The 16,442-nt window shown below is 35.8% G+C and overlaps 1 protein-coding gene across 1 annotated transcript; it reads left to right on the top strand.

Moving 5' to 3' along the window:
* The first annotated feature begins 8,260 nt into the window (after positions 1–8,260).
* On the top strand, positions 8,261–16,442 carry oaz2b (ornithine decarboxylase antizyme 2b). Its single transcript, XM_067437511.1, is given in 6 exon segments — positions 8,261–8,295; positions 12,067–12,139; positions 12,141–12,221; positions 14,545–14,717; positions 15,571–15,656; positions 15,819–16,442. Coding segments are annotated over 6 exon segments (564 nt in total). The 5' UTR covers positions 8,261–8,275; the 3' UTR covers positions 15,950–16,442.

Here is a 16,442-nt window from a genome sequence, read left to right as displayed (position 1 = left end):
TCCACCAGCCTGCACAGTGGTAACAAGGCATGATGGATCCATGTTCTCATTCCGTTTACGCCAAATTCTGACTCTACCATCTGTCTCAACAGAAATCGAGACTCATCAGACCAGGCAATATTTTTCCAGTCTTCAACTGTCCAATTTTGGTGAGCTTGTGCAAATTGTAGCCTCTTTTTCCTATTTGTAGTGGAGATGAGTGGTACCCGGTGGGGCCATCCGCCTCAAGGTTGTGCGTGTTGTGGCTTCACAAATGCTTTGCTGCATACCTCGGTTGTAACGAGTGTTTTTTTCAGTCAAAGATGCTCTTCAATCAGCTTGAATAAGTCGGCCCATTCTCCTCTAGCATCAACAAGGCGTTTTTAACAAGGCCAACAGGACTGCCATATACAGGATGTTTTTTCCCTTTTCACACCAATCTTTGTAAACTGAGCAGATTGTGAAATACTCAGACCGGCCCGTCTGGCACTAACAGCCATGCCATGCTCAAAATTGCTTAAATCACCTTTCTTTCCCATTCTGACATTCAATTTGGAGTTCAGGAGATTGTCTTGACCTAAATGCATTGAAGCAACTGCCATTTGATTGGTTTATTAGATAATTGCATTAATGAGAAATTAAACAGGTGTTCCTAATAATCCTTTAGGTGAGTGTAGTATGAGTGAGTGTAGGAATTCGGGTGTAATAAATTCGGATGTGCATCAGTTACATTGCTTCACTGCCATTCATACATTCTCTCCTGTGGCCTCATGGGATAGTAAACTGTCCATCGTATGCACACTTTAGAGTCTCCCCGGAAGTAGTGGGTCATTCGAGTTACTCTTTTTTGAGTAGTGTGAATTCAGACATTCTTCTTTTGTTAAATACTGTATTTTGCCTACTAGTAGAAAAATGTGCGATTTGGGATGTAGCCTTGGTGTGTGTTATGACAACCATGAGCTAAAGACACCTGCACAGTTTCAGCACAGGTCCACCTAGTGGTCAGGAGAGACGACAATGGCTGTTTTTGCGTAGAACTTCTGAATGGTTTGGCTAAAAAACAGGTCTCTTTAGATTTGTCAAAATGATAATTCCCAATTATCTCATATTGGCTATTTTGGCTGTCGGCCAGCTCCGTCCTTGTGGTCAAGAATTATAATGGAATTTCAAAAAATGCAAATACTTTAGTTGGCTAGTTGTAGTGAACATAATCATCTTAATGGATTCCTTGTGTCATTCCGAGAACATACCAATTTTACCAGTTGGCTGAAGTCCTTGTCTGCCATTTAGTACCAAAAAAATTTAAACCTACTAAAAAATTCATGTTGCTCTGATTTTCAGATCATCCTCAGACCGTGCTGACAAAAACATGGAATTCAAGTAAATTCATCAAACTGTTCTTGATTTACATGCAAACAAATTTGACAACCAAACTTAGTGTGTGTTATAAAAACCATGACCTGAGGGCAAGTGTGCTCAGTTCTAGTTCATTTTTATTATGCCCTTCACTAGCTAATTTATTATTATTTCCTCCCTTACAAAATTGTTTAATGCAGCATTCTGTGCTATATTAGATGTATATAGATGTGTTTGGGTTGTTTTAAATGTTTTCAAAAAGGTATTAAAATATCATTGAGTTGTTTGTGGGTAAATGAAACATGATATGCAGTGATGTCATAATCATGTTGCATTGTGGTATATGAAGCTGCCTGAAGTGTACGAAGTAGACTCGCTCCCCCAATCAAAATTGAGGGAGCGAGGATCTCTCCATATAAACTTCCCTTGTCTGCTTCATGAAGTGGAACGCACTTCAAAATAGCAGTGGGTATTGCCCCGAGGGAAGTGCTTAGGGTAGTTTGCACAAGTGTGTGTCTAAAAGTGGAGTGGAACGCAGCCATAGTACAGTTCAGGGATAGTGCCACCTAGTGGTCACAAGAAATAAAAAAGCCTTTTTTTGCTTATCATTTCTGAACAGTTTGACCAAAGGCTTCACAAAAAATCTCAAAAAAATTGTAACCCAGGGTCAGAAATAATAAGAAATTATGCCACGATATAAGTGACTGTACTTATGGTCTTTTAACAATTTTGCTTAAAATCATCATCAAATGTCTTTATTTTTGCAGTTGATCTGATACTAACTGCCTTGATTTTTAGCTTCTCATTCTACCTTTGGGGTTCTTGGCCCCTTAATCGCTGCTTGCAGCTATTTATTCAAATAATTATGTTCATTATTTATACATTTTTACTTGGTGTTTGGCCTGATCTCATCAAGCAATATGCAATAAATAAACATGGTTTAAAGATTTTAAAAAAATCAGTGTATTTAAGTGAATGTTGTTGGATGATGTTACTTGCATACTCAAAGCTAGTGAACTCATGAGATAAAAACAAACCATTGCTTTGGGCAAGCAGTCACCCAGAAAGGAAATTGAAATAATGAATTAGAGATGTTTAATTAATTATGAAGTTAATATTGTGGGATATTTTACCCTTATTGGAATTTCTTTTGATTTTATTGTTACATTAAAGGTCAACTTTGTTGAAAACTACATTCGCAATTACTATAGTTCAGTTTCGCTCTTTACGAAAGTGTAAAAAATCTCTCCAATGCCACATTTGTGTTTACATAACATGTTTATGCAATAAAATGGAAAGGACAGAGTGTTTGACATGGGTGCGCTAAATTCGGACTCATCAAAAGTTTTGTTTAACTTGTCCTTTTCAAACAAATCTAATGCATAGATATATATTCCCTCAATCCTGTCCTACGTCTCCTCTTCCTCAGCTGGCAGTATTTCCCAGTGTTTAGAGGGTGGTGGGGGTAGGCGATGTCATCCGTTGGCTGATGTATACCACCTGCCTTGGCCTCAGCCTGACCCTCTGCCGCCCCCACAGCAGAGGCATTCCACAACCTTCCAGAGTCATGTTTGTGTTGAGGAAGATTAGACAACCCTCCCCTTAGACTGAGCCGTGCAAATGACCAGCCTCCGCTCCATGCCTCTTTATCTAATGAGGCAAAGTGAGGGAGGCCAGTCTGCGCTGCCAAGATTCTCTTTCTAACAGCCACACTAGCAGCAGGATCATGTTATTGCATTGAGTCATTTTGTGAGGTCATATCATTTTGAAATATTAGACAGGGTTGTGTTCTTATTCTGATATATATAACATAATCACCAAATTAATGTGGTTGTTTGATTTAGTGTGTCTTATTTGAGAGTAACTAATCCTACTCAGCAAATATCCAGCAAAGAAGACAAACACTTCTCATTGACCCCCACGCGTCTCCAAACAATAAAAAACCTCAGCCAGGATGTTTGCTGTTCACTTGTTGAGGACTTCCATTTGGAAAATGTATGTATTAGCCAGATTTTGATTTAGGAATATTGTGAAAGCGGAGTTCTCCCCGTGTCGACGTGTGTTTCCTCTGGGTGCTCCGGTTTCCCCTACAATCCAAAGACATGCAGGTTAGGTAAATTGGAGACTTAAAAAGTGCCTTTGTGTGATTGTTTGTGAGAAAGAGCCCTGTGATGGATAATCATTAGAATATTTTTAGACCGTCTGCTTAACATCCGCTAAATCTTCATTGTGATGCTACAGACATTCTAATGACTAGTAACTTTGCAACTACTGTACAAGTCAACTTATTCTAACCCCAAACCTACTAGTCTACTAATACTCTACTACCACTCTTGAGAGTTATAGCAGACATGTATGCAATGTTATATTCAACAGAATGTGTTAGATGGACCATCAAAATAAAGTAAAACCCTATAAATTACACACTAACATTGTTTTAACCCAATGTAGGGTCACATATGGACTAACCCAGCAATTGGGTTGTTTTAATCCAGTGATCGGGTTGTTTTAATCCTGCGGTTGGGTTAAATATTTGCTTAAGACAACCCAATCGCTGGGTTAGTCCATATTTGACCCAACACTGGGTTGTTTTTTACCCAGAATTTTTTAGATATGGATCATTACATGCAGCTAACCCTAATGAAAACCAAGCCCTGATCTTAACCAAAGTACTTAATTTTACTCAGTACTTAAAGTAAATGTTTAGGTACAGTGGGGCAAAGAAACCTTAAAATTAAGTGTTACCAAATTTTGTTTACGAGTCGTTTTTCTCTTGCAGTTTCTTGCAGTTGGGCTGAGACAAAACACATCACAAAACTGTGCGAGTAAATGTTTATGTATCATAATATGTTCATTAGTCCTTAATAATTGCTGAAATTTAATCAGCTGTGAAGCTTGGCAACACTTTACAATAAGGTCTCATTTGTTATCATTAGATAATGAATTAATATGAAACATCAATGAGCAATACATTTGTTACCGTATTTATTAATCTTTGTTAATGTAAGTTAATAAAAAATACAGTTGTTCATTGTTCACATTTCATTGACTAATATTAACAACTAACATTTAAATCCCCATCTCTGAACCAAATTCTTAATGGCATTAAACTTATTTAAAGTTTTTTACAAGGAACTTTAACAAAGAATTTAAAGTTCATGTTGTTAAGACACAATTTGCAAAATCTCATGAACGTAATTGTTTTTTTTTTTTTTTTTTTTTTTTTTTTACAAAACTCTAAAGACATTCTCACAAACTAAAACTCCTTTTAGACTGTGGTGCACTTCAAAACACTAAGCACAGGGTAGTTCCAGTAAACGCAACTAAAATACTGTTGTCATAGTTTAGACACAAAGACTCAAAATTGTTAGCACTTATTTCTAATGATGTGACCAAAGCAACTGTACATTATACAATTCAGTTCAGTGCCAACATTTACTCAAAATGCTACATTAAATGTTGATATACCAAAAATTGATGGAAACAATATAAGAGGGAGAGGAGGAAGAAATCAATGAGATCAATTTATAACACTGAGAGAGTAAGAGGAGGGTGTGAACAAGGAGGAAGAGGATGAGGACGAGAAAGATCAAGTTGTGGAGAATGTTGTCAAAGCTGGATCTAGCCAACATGATCTCATGGTAATGTGTATCAATAGTACAAGGTGTGAAATCTTACGCCAAAATGAGTTTTGAGCATTTTTTTGCGTGCATATGATACGCACTTTATGGCGTGCATATGACACGATCTTGGGTAGGATTAGGGTGGTGTGGTGGGATGGGGGGTTCGTACGTATATTCCAAGACATTGCCAGTGATGAGTCAAGGCTGGGCTCAAAATCATAAAGACGTGATGATGAGAATAAATCTCTCATTGACTTTGATTTTGCAGTTGCTCAATTCTTTTGAGTAAAACATGCAAGTAGTGTTTTTTGTTGTTGTTGTTGTTGTTGTTTTTACCTTCTTAGCTTTTGCAGTTGGACTGCTGTAACTGCATGCTTTGGATTCTGTGTTCTCCATTATTTGATGTATTGTCAGTAGTGTTTATAATATTGACTATTTGGTTTTATAATTTGACTAATATTGACTAATATAATATTTGGTTTTGTTTAAGGTTTTGGGAAAGTGGGTGATGGTTTCGAAAAATGTGTTTTAGCAATTCAGGAAAAACGAATAAATGCTGTAGAAGTATTGCTCTTAGTTCATGATAACTAAACTGGTTAACTAATGAAATCTTATTGTAAAGTGAAACCTATAAATAAGGTATGTTTTTATCTCTTATTCAGGACCGTTTTAAGGACAGCAGGATACATATATTTTCTTAAATTTGCAGTTTTAACACACTACTGAATAATTTGGCACAATTTCCCAAACTATCTATTCAATTCTCAAAAAACAAAGACACATTATAAACATATTTCACTTGTTTTCACATATTTCTATTTTCTTAATATACCTTTTTCACATTTTCGGGTTTCTCAGAGTGGAAGTCGTCATAGTTGGGTTAACTTTTATAGCGGTATGAGAGAATACATTATATATATTTTTTGTGTCCACATTTTCTCATATAGAAAAAAAAACAATATTAATTTCACAACTTTCAAAAAGAGGGGGAAAATAGAGTGAGATTGATAACTGCTGTGAAAAGAGAGAAATGTGTTATTTTTACCATCACTCAAATAGACACTGCATTAGAAACACCCTCACAGGAGCGATAAGTTGTTTTTTGTAATTTGATGCAAAAGTAATACAATAAGCCTACAAACTACTAGAGCTATAAATGTACATACAATTTTTTTAATCAGTCTGTGAAAAGTGTCCATGGTTTCTGCAAAACTCCACATAAATGCCTTTATTTTACAGTGGTTTAACCATGTTCTCATTCAGAAAACACATGGTATAATTAACTCAAGTGTCACTATGTAAACTCAAACAGCACACATTTATCCATCAGTAAACATTCAGTAGCAAAAATAATGACACACCAGTCAGAAACTGGAGATAATATAAACAGCAGCACAGCTGATTGTGCTTAAGAAATTGCTTCCTAGAATAATCGACAGGGTTTTATTATACATACAGTTGCAGTAACACATCTGATAAAGGTGTCTACTAAACTGTAGCACCATTACATTTGTAATAAGACCAAGACACTGTAACTGTAGGCTATTTTTTGCCGAAGGTGCAGATGATGGCAAATTTATTTGATTTATGCTACTGTAATTGACACTGTACTGTGTTGCATACAGCTCATATTAAGTACGTTTTGAACTTTTCTGTTGTAAGATCAGCCTATTTCATATACTTTAATCTACTGTAAGATCCCTTTACAATAGTGAAATGAAAGCTCATTTTTCTCTATCTGCACTATTTCATTTACTTTGTATGATGCAATAGACACTGAGCTGTCAAATTATTCTAGAATCCCAACAAGAGCTTTTTTTTTTGTCACAGTGTTATGAATTGATCTCATTAATTTACACTGGGCATGAAAATAGTCTGTGTTGCAGGTTTTGTGTGTCATCTGAAGCAAAAGTGTGATTTTGACAGAAGTTAATATCTTTTTGACTGAAATATTTGATTTTGATGTGGATGTTTGAGGTTTTTACACGCTGGTGTGTATTACAAGATTGTGTTTATTGTGAGAAAACAGTGAATTGTTTCATGTGCAAACGAGAAAATCTGTAATATGTATTTTTTATGAAGAATGAAAAGAAATGGTTTTAGTAGTGAGTGATCAATAAAATAAATATGAACAATGTTACCTTATGGCTAGTAATCATCTCTTATTATGTACGAAAAATATTTTATTATGTGAAGCAACCTGAAAGTCACATAGTCCACATAATAGGTCTAATTATGTGAATATATACACAAAGGCAGCCCTAAAAATTATCATTGACATAATTGGCACTTATTGACATATTATACAATAGTTTTGTACACAAAATGTCTTGTCACAGTGGCCTACATATCGTTCCCAAATGCATTACAATTTAGAGTATAATCTGATATCAGAGGTGACTGTGTCTAAGTAGGCTAATATATCCATATTTCAGAAATGTAGTTCTAAGATGATACAAATCACACAATTAATTAGCTACATCATGTATTAATTTAGGCAGAAACAAAGATATCATTAAAGTAGGCGAATTATTAAGTTGTGAACATAATGATTACAATATACAGAAAATGTGGCAGTTGTGTATTGATTCAGAGTGAGAGTTGGCATCAGGTGTAGTCATCTGAAATCTTCGTACGAGACTGGATACAAACTGAAGTTGGCGTAGTGCAGTTACCTGGGGATCGGCATCCCGAGATAAAACAAATGGAAAATAATGTGAGAAAAATATTTTTGGCTGCATGTGTTTAGTCATTTAGTCCTATTTGAAGGAAAGTCGTAGGCTAATGGAGGAAAGGATTGAGATCAGGATTATTGCTCCATCAAGTGGTGATGTTATGACAAAACAAGCAATTGACCGACTGGCTTTCTGTTTTTTCCATCTCCATCGTGAATGGAACAATTTGTTCAAACTGCATTTTCTACACGCATTCAATAGCCTATTTACTATTTAGTTTTTAACTTATTCTTTTTTAAAAACATGTAATAGCCTACGGTGTAAAATGTAGGCTACTGTCTACAAAACAATTTCTTAAAAATATGTTTTATGGGGGGAAACATCATAAAATGAACTTGATGCATTGGGGCAAAACCGGTTGTAGCCTGTAACCTCCTGAAATGATGATGAAGCACTCGATCCACTGGAGAGAGAGAGAGAGAGAGAGAGAGAGAGAGAGAGAGAGAGAGAGAGAGAGAGAGAGAGAGAGAGAGAGAGAGAGAGAGAGAGAGAGAGAGAGAGGACGCAGCAGCATTACGTCTGTTAAATCCGTGACTCGAACAAGTGCGCTCCGACACAGAGCAACTTACCTAAAGAGACGAAATGATCAACACCCAAGCAAGGTAAGTAGCCTAATAGCCGTGCGTTCTGTTTTGTTTAGGTCAGTGCACAACAGCATCAGCTCAGAGATTGTGTTTAGAGCATCATGACTACATTACGAATGGTTGGCGGGTCATATGGCCAGTGCTATCCAACATCACATAGCAATTATTTTATCTTAATAAAACAAACCGTTCTGTTTTATTTATATTGCACTGCGACGTATTGGCAACTAAAACCACAATAATGAACTGATAGGAAAAAGCAATTCGATTGCACGTGTAATTAATTAATTAATTAATATAGTTTTGCCTACAGTGATTCATACCTCATTTACAATGATTCATAGTCTCTGAAAATCCATGAACTATCAGTTCCTCGCTATTGTTAAGGAAATGTTTTGTGTTCCAAATGTATAGCCTAATCGTGGCGGTGTGAGAACATCATGTTCTTACCGTTCTTACATCATCAGTAGGTTCACGCTCTGGACCGCACACTACGTCATTTCTCTATCTTAAGGTGTGCGATATACGCTTATTTTAGGCTGATTTACAAACCGTGGTTAAAGATTGTGGTCCAACACTGCATGTTCCTCCGCTGCCGAGACCTGCGTGGAGACTTCCAGTGGGACGTTACGCAATCTTCCAGCTCCCAGCGGGTCCACTGTTTTCCTTGTTTCCCCTTTTCCTTTTCCGCGTTTTGTCAGTTCCACTTCAAAAATGTAGCTATACTAAAGAAGGTTTTACTGAAGCATTGGGCTACTGTCAGTAGATATAACCTGATTTCTCAAGCAATGTACAATTATTTGATATCTTTTTTTTTTTTATATGTGATGAAAAGTCCTTTTCCACCTTGAGGTAAATAGAGTTTAGGTGGGTCAACACAATTTAGTTGGTTTAGGTCAAATTAATTTACACTAGTATTTTTAACTTCATTGCATTAGTCAAACACATTTGTTTATGCTGGTCTAACTTAATTTTAAAATTGATTTATATGGCTTAATTTTCAAACAAGCAGATAGTAGGCTATCAACAACTTCAATAAAAAGTTTTGTTGGAATCACATCATTTGCAAATGCAGGGACTTTTATTATAATCTTTGTCATCTCTGAACGCAACAAATCAAAGTTCAACTATCACCAGACCAAGCTCAATTTAAGAATGAACATTAGTCTGGGGAGTCTGCTCTGTATTTTCTACTGCACAAAAGGCATTATCAATGAACATTATTCAAACTCTGCAATTAGATGGTTCTTCAACTTATCAGACTACAAGAGGCATGATCAACGGGCAGTGATCCATCATTTATCTATCCGTCATCGTGTCAATACCGTGCCAGGTGGATAAGCCAGTCTGCTCTTGGTTCCCGGTTTCCAGACTGAGTTACAGGGTGCAATTAAATTGCTGGCAGATCAGGCCAATACTATCCAGCTGCAGCCCCGCAGCACACCAGTTTTAGAACACCAGTTTCAGAACCCCATCCACAGAACCGGAAGTGAGAGTGGATGGGGTTCTGAAAACAGTCTTAAAGAGTCATAGTTGCACTATCCATATATGTAAATTTCTTTTGTCAAATATAAGCTGTTTTCACATGGATTTTGATCGGATTGATGTCTACAATATTTAACAACAATACTTTTAAATAAAGTCACTTTTCTGTTTATATATATATATATATATATATATATATATATATATATATATATATATATATATATATATATATATATATATATATATATATATATATATATATATATATATACACGTCATGATGTACAATGATAAACATTTTAAAACATAGCCTATAGATCATGCTTAATATCAATAAATACAAAGACAGTAGTTTATACTTCATGGAAACAGTTTTTATTTAAAAAAATATTAATAAATGTATAACGCTGTAAAGTGTTTCCCATTTGACTATAGATATATTAGTATTATTTGGTTCACATTCATGTTGTTACAAATAATACTGAAAGAAAATAGCCTATGAGATTTAAAGTTAATGGACACAAACACTGTAGTTTAATGTTACTTCAACAATACTACAACTCTTTTGTTATTTTAAAAATATATTAGGCCTAATACATTCGTAACATGTTATAACGTGTTTCCCATTTGACTCTATATTCAATCATATTTCGATTGAAAATAATAGACAGAGAATGTGACATTTCTTTTTTTCAAATGTCAAATAAAAAGAACAATTTAACACAAGGCCTTAAAGTGACATGTGTTTCTCTGAAAGAAAAAAAAATAGGACATATATAAAATATTTCTAAAATAATAGGTTTAAAACTAATTTAAACGGCACATAATACAAATAAAAAGTTATTTTAGAAAACACAAAAACTTGTGACTCTTAAATCCATATCATGGCATTTCTGCAGAAATAATTGAAAAAATTAAAGTGTTTTCATCCCATAAAACAAAATTAATATGTTTTATTAATGAATAATGATTTAATAATTAGACAAATAATATATTTTGACAAATGCAAAAAAGCTTTAAAGATAAAACGTGAAATATTTAAAAAGATGCAAGTGTTTTCATCCCTGAAAACAAAATTAATGTTTTATTAATTAATAATTATTTAATATTAAGACAAATAATATCTTTTGACAAATGAGCAAAAAGCTTTAATGATAAAACGTGAAAGATGTAAACAGATTAAATATTTGTTCATCGCCCCATGTATCATGACAGAAATATCACACACAACTCAACATATTCTCCATGCTTCTGTCCACATCTCACTGTGGATTAAATGTGTGTTTCTCTTGTTCAAGGATATGAATTGAAAAGTAACTTTATTTAAAAGTACTGTTGTCAAATATTGTAGACATCGATCTGATTATGAAAACAATATGTATGGGTATAGTGCTGCTCACTTCCAGGTTCGGTGGATGGTGTTCTGAAACTGGTGTGCTGCGGGGCTGCAGCAGGTTATAGCTCAGTCAGACTGGGTTTACCCAGTAAACATTTTTGCTACTTCCTGACATTTGGTCAAAGAATCCCCGAGCATAGTGATCTGCAACTTATCCTTCTTAAATTTCCTACATTCCTGTCTTAAGGACCATATCATAATTTACCCAAGGCTTTAATCAAGGCCGTTTGAAGCGAAGCGATGGGTTTGTGTAAGACAAGTATTGATATTTAAACTTTATAAAGTAAATTATCTTGCTTCAGGCGGATCTCCTTCCATATTCAACTTACAGAAAAAGTGTTGTGCCTCTCGCAGTTCAAAACACTACATCTGACGACATTGCACACTAGCTTGGAAGAGCCAGGACATTTTTAATAACTCTGATTGTGTTTGTCTGAAAGAAGAATGTCATGTACACCTAGGATTGCTTGAGGGTGAACAAATCCTTTGCTAATTTTCATGTTTGAAAAACTAACCTTTTAATGTCCACAGAGGATGTAAAAGGCTTCAGAAAATGCTGTTACAGTAGATGTAAGATACAACAATATACTTGGGACTGTGGCTTTACTAGAGTACATGACATTATAACATCAAACATAACAGGCTTATGATAAGAAAAATAATCATCAGTAACCTTAACTTCTTTGACAAAAGTGCCACTGCCCAAAAATAAAGTTAACATACATTGTAATTATGCACTTTGTGTATCAGTAAAACACAATTAATGAAGACAATATGCAATCAAACATATACCATCAGGCAAATGGGAATTTGTGTTACACTGGCCATATATTGTGTCTTGTTTGTTCAACATGAATTATTTGGACAAAGTTCAAAAGTCAAAATTCTATCATGTGTCTGTGCAGAGCTGTACTTCTGGATTCAGCTTGTGTGCTTCGCTGGGTCAGGCAGCAGGCTCCAGGGCCTCAGTGGTGCTCCTGATGTCTCTCACCCACAGAAGGTGAACCCAGCTGGACAAGACATGAGCAGGGATCTGACTCAAGATGTGCTCCTTTACAAGGTGAGGCTGTCGCCACCTCAAAATGAAAATGCTTCCTTACAAAAGCCACATACAAAAGCCACTCTCCCTCTTGCAACAACATCTCTTCTTTGAAGACAAAAGCAGAACAAGCTGCCACTCACTGAGGTCAAAGCAATTACAAGCCACAATGATCCAATCAATTCCTGATGGATCAAAAAAAGTCAGGATCCAAATTAGGATCAATATCAGTAATCAATATTTATCGAAAAGGTAAACAAGCAAAAGACACATTTAAACAGTCCCAACAACATCAGAGTTCAGGGCCAGAGATGGCAATGTCAAAACACTGCTTCAAGAAGCTTTTCGAGTCTTCTGTTTTGAATAAATTGGCTCGGAGCATTTACCAAACTGTGGAAGTCACGTGATTTCGGTAAACAAGGCTTCGTGTCAATGGTTCACCGCTAGGGGGCGATGATCTCTGTGATCCCATGAATCATGAGCAGCCACTGGATGAGAACCATTGAACAAGTGTCTGTGGGTTTTACCCAAGCGGCCTCCTCCCGCGGTCTCTCTAGAAGCCAAAACGGAAGTAATTTAAACTGCAATTCATCGAATGGCAGGCTCCAGAAGGGAGCAGAATCTCAGTGAGACTCATGTTTAAATTCCCAACTTTACAGCAGAAAAAAACAAATTTGCAGCTTGGTACAAATTGTGTTGTTGGTCTATACAGCCAATTTAGCCCTCCATGACAAATGTGAGGGGGTGAATATTTTATAACTCATTTGTTTACTTTATATAAAGCCTTAAAGTTCTACATAATTAAGGGTATGGTCACTTTGAGTGACAGTTTGATAGCCATTTATCCGCTGTCTATTAGTCATTGCGTCACCTAAACTCCGCCCACGCCCCGCCTCTTTGCCCATTTTCTGTTATCCAGGTGTGACGCACAATGACGCACTGGCAAGCTAGCAATGGCCAGCTAGTCTCTACTTTACGCTTCGGAATGGCTTAGCGGAATCCTATGGGTGACGGATGGTAAATTTTTACCGTCTATGATTTAACCCAAGGGGGTAGTCTAGCACCCGGAAAGTTTACCTTCCATGGGGCAGCCATTGCTAACCAAGCCATCACCTGCTGTTAGCATCCCATTGACTGCCATTCATTTTTGCATTACTTTGATAGTGAATAAATTTACATCTGAGGCGTCCCTGCATTCGAAAACCTAAGCAGCTGACTCATTGACTTGCTGCCTTATCAGACAATGACTCTGCAGGCAGCGTTTGTGCATGAAGGCACAACACAAAACTAATTTTGGACAGACTTCTTAGGCAGTGTAACAGTTTAATTATCAATACAGCAACATAGAGCGAGCTTTGGTGAGAAGTAAACCAATATGTAATTAATACATAGTAATTTCTCACTAGAAATGACATCAGAAGTGGAAAATGTTGGTAAAACAAAATATTTACACACAAACTGACCAGCGAACGCAACTTTTGGACGCTATCTTTCCCCCCCAACTCAATTGTCACAGAATGGAACGCACAGGATTGTGGGATATTAAAAGCAATGAAGGATACATATGTGTTATCAAAATCCAGTGTTCTGTATTTTGCGTACGTGAGTTTTTGTTGTAGATGGCTATTGCTGCGTGTTTAGCTAGAATGCCATACAAAACCAACCCATTGGGCCACTGAATCTGCTTAACGACAACAGTTGGGGCAACAGCCTTAGTCCTAATGGGTTGTTATCATGGCTATCAAAATCCAGTGTTCGGCATTTTGCGTACGTGAGTTTTTGTTGTAGGTGGTTATTGTAGATGGCTATAAAAAAAAAAAACTCTTACAGGTTGTTGGCCTTGTTTGTTTCATGCTTCTATTGTTCTCCCCTTTTTTGTAAGTCACTTTGGATAAAAGCTTCTGCTAAATGATTAAATGTAAATGTAAATGTGCTGCCTTCAAAACTCGATCAGATGAAGGTCTCTCAGGAGGCAGGAAGTAAAGCAAACATTAGATTCAGATGTGCCTTGAAATGTGTCCTCCAAAGGCAGCATTTTCTCTGACGCAGCCCTAATCTCTGATTAGTTTTATACATTTGTAGAAGTTTTAATTAGACATTAGTATAATTAAAAGGAATAATATGTTAATAGTGTCGTATTGGTTTAGCTGAGCCATCCATGGAACAAACAAAACAAGCCCTGGCAATTTATAAAATAACAGGCCGGAGACACACTGCAAGCCTGGTGTTTTCTTTGTCCTTGCACACCAGAAGCATGTCGACGCGTCGCTAATGATATTGGGCTGATGGGAAAGTACAGATGAATGTAAAATAATATACTTTTTTGTGTCATTATTTCATGCAGGACGGGAAGTTAACTGTGAATCAGGTGACCTCGCTGGACAGTGAATCATCTATTCTGTTATTTAAATATCAGCTAAGTGAGCAGTTGTCATGGAGCATGCAGACTGTGCTCTCTGGTCATAGCCTCTTTGTTGGTTTACCAAATGGAGAACTTCTCAAAGGCACCAAAGAAGGGTAAGTAATTAGTATGGGCACTGTTTTTCACGTTGAACATTCCCCGATGCACTATACAGTTTGGTAGCCTACATTTAGCCTACTCAAATAATACACTGCTGCATTAAACATAAGTTAAATTAAACGCAATGCACTATTGAGATTTATTTCTGGATATTATAATGCTATTTCTTGTGAATTTGTTATTGTACATTTCTGATAGCAACACAACCCCCCCCCACACACACACACACACACACACACTCACACTCTTGTCCCACAGACTTTTTAAAAACAGTTACACCAATGTTTTATTAATATTTTGAATTTGTTTTTATTTTTGTAAATTTTTATAAATGTAATTTTGCTATGTGCCCTTTTAACATTGTATGTGCCTGTTTAGGTTTGATTTATTTTTGTTGTATGTTCAGTTTTCATTTATTTATAAAAAATAAAAATATTTGTTTTTGTTGTTTGTTGCCAAGGCAAGGCAACATTTCTATTTTTGGTTTAGGTTAAGTTTTAAAGTTAAAAATAGTTAAAGTTAAAATAGTTTTAGTTAATGATAGTAGTCCTTGTATACTGGCAGTATAAATTAGTGTCCAGGGCTTATAGGGATGCATGTGTATTGGCTGGACCAACCTATTTTAAAGCTAATAGAGCATAAAAAACACATTTATGAGATGTCAGATATTATTACCAATTTGAAATGTGAGTATGGCAAACAGTTTTTGATATTTTGGTATTTCCCCATTCAAATAGATTTAGTCTTCCATGTCTTCTGAAATAGCCCAAAAGCCTTGCAGATATGACCAGACATTCATTGAAAGAGTCTTTTAAAATTATGTTTTCTTTATTATCTTTACTCTTGAAGGCTCACTGCTGTTCTGGAGTTTGCAGAGGAGAAATTGAAGATCAATCATGTATTTGTGTGGTTCATGAAGAACAGGCCAGATAAATGTAAGTTCTGGATCAGTGGGTTTGATTTGCAGGAATCATAATACATTACACCATTCTTAATTGTCAGCTGCCTTTAAAGACATAATCATGAGAAATGTTATACCCCATAAAATCTGATGCTTTTTAAACGAAATTTGCCATTTCTTCTTGTCTCTTCCACAGTGCTCCTTACCAGAACATTCTGCTACCTTGGCTTTGAGCTTGTAAAACCAGATCATCTAATAGCATCTATTGCAGGAGATTTGCGACTTATGGTCTACGATATTCAACAAACTCACTCATCTGAAGAATGACTATAAATATGCAGATATTTTATAGACTGTTGCTAAGTGGACTAAATGCAAAACCACCAATAACCAGGGTCATTGTGAAAAACTAACTAACTATTGCAGAGGAGCATTCAGGGTACAGCAACTGAAAAAACTGGGCAATGTTAACCTAACTGATAATTCAAAGTACGGGTTTGTTTGTTTGCCTCAAGAAACACACCATTTCACAAAGAACATTTAAATTATGTGTTCAAGGTATCAAAACTGCAATAACTGGGTTGTTGTATGTGAAAATGACTCAGCCTGTGATATTCACACTGAACAGTAATTCTTATGTTCTTTGTAACAAGTTTTTTCACCCTTTGTGCCAACAAATAAGTGAATGAAAGCAACACCTGCATATTGTAATGTGAATTTGTCAAATCAATAGACATACAATAAAATTTAAAAAAGTTGACAGTTTAATTAAGCATAATTTACTCCTCACAAAGATATAATAAATTGTTTATTAACATAA

This window comes from Pseudorasbora parva, chromosome 1, assembly GCF_024679245.1.
Source record: "Pseudorasbora parva isolate DD20220531a chromosome 1, ASM2467924v1, whole genome shotgun sequence".
Taxonomy (NCBI): domain Eukaryota; kingdom Metazoa; phylum Chordata; class Actinopteri; order Cypriniformes; family Gobionidae; genus Pseudorasbora; species Pseudorasbora parva.
Note: the sequence above shows the minus strand (reverse complement) of the source record. Positions and strands in the feature narration are given on the sequence as shown.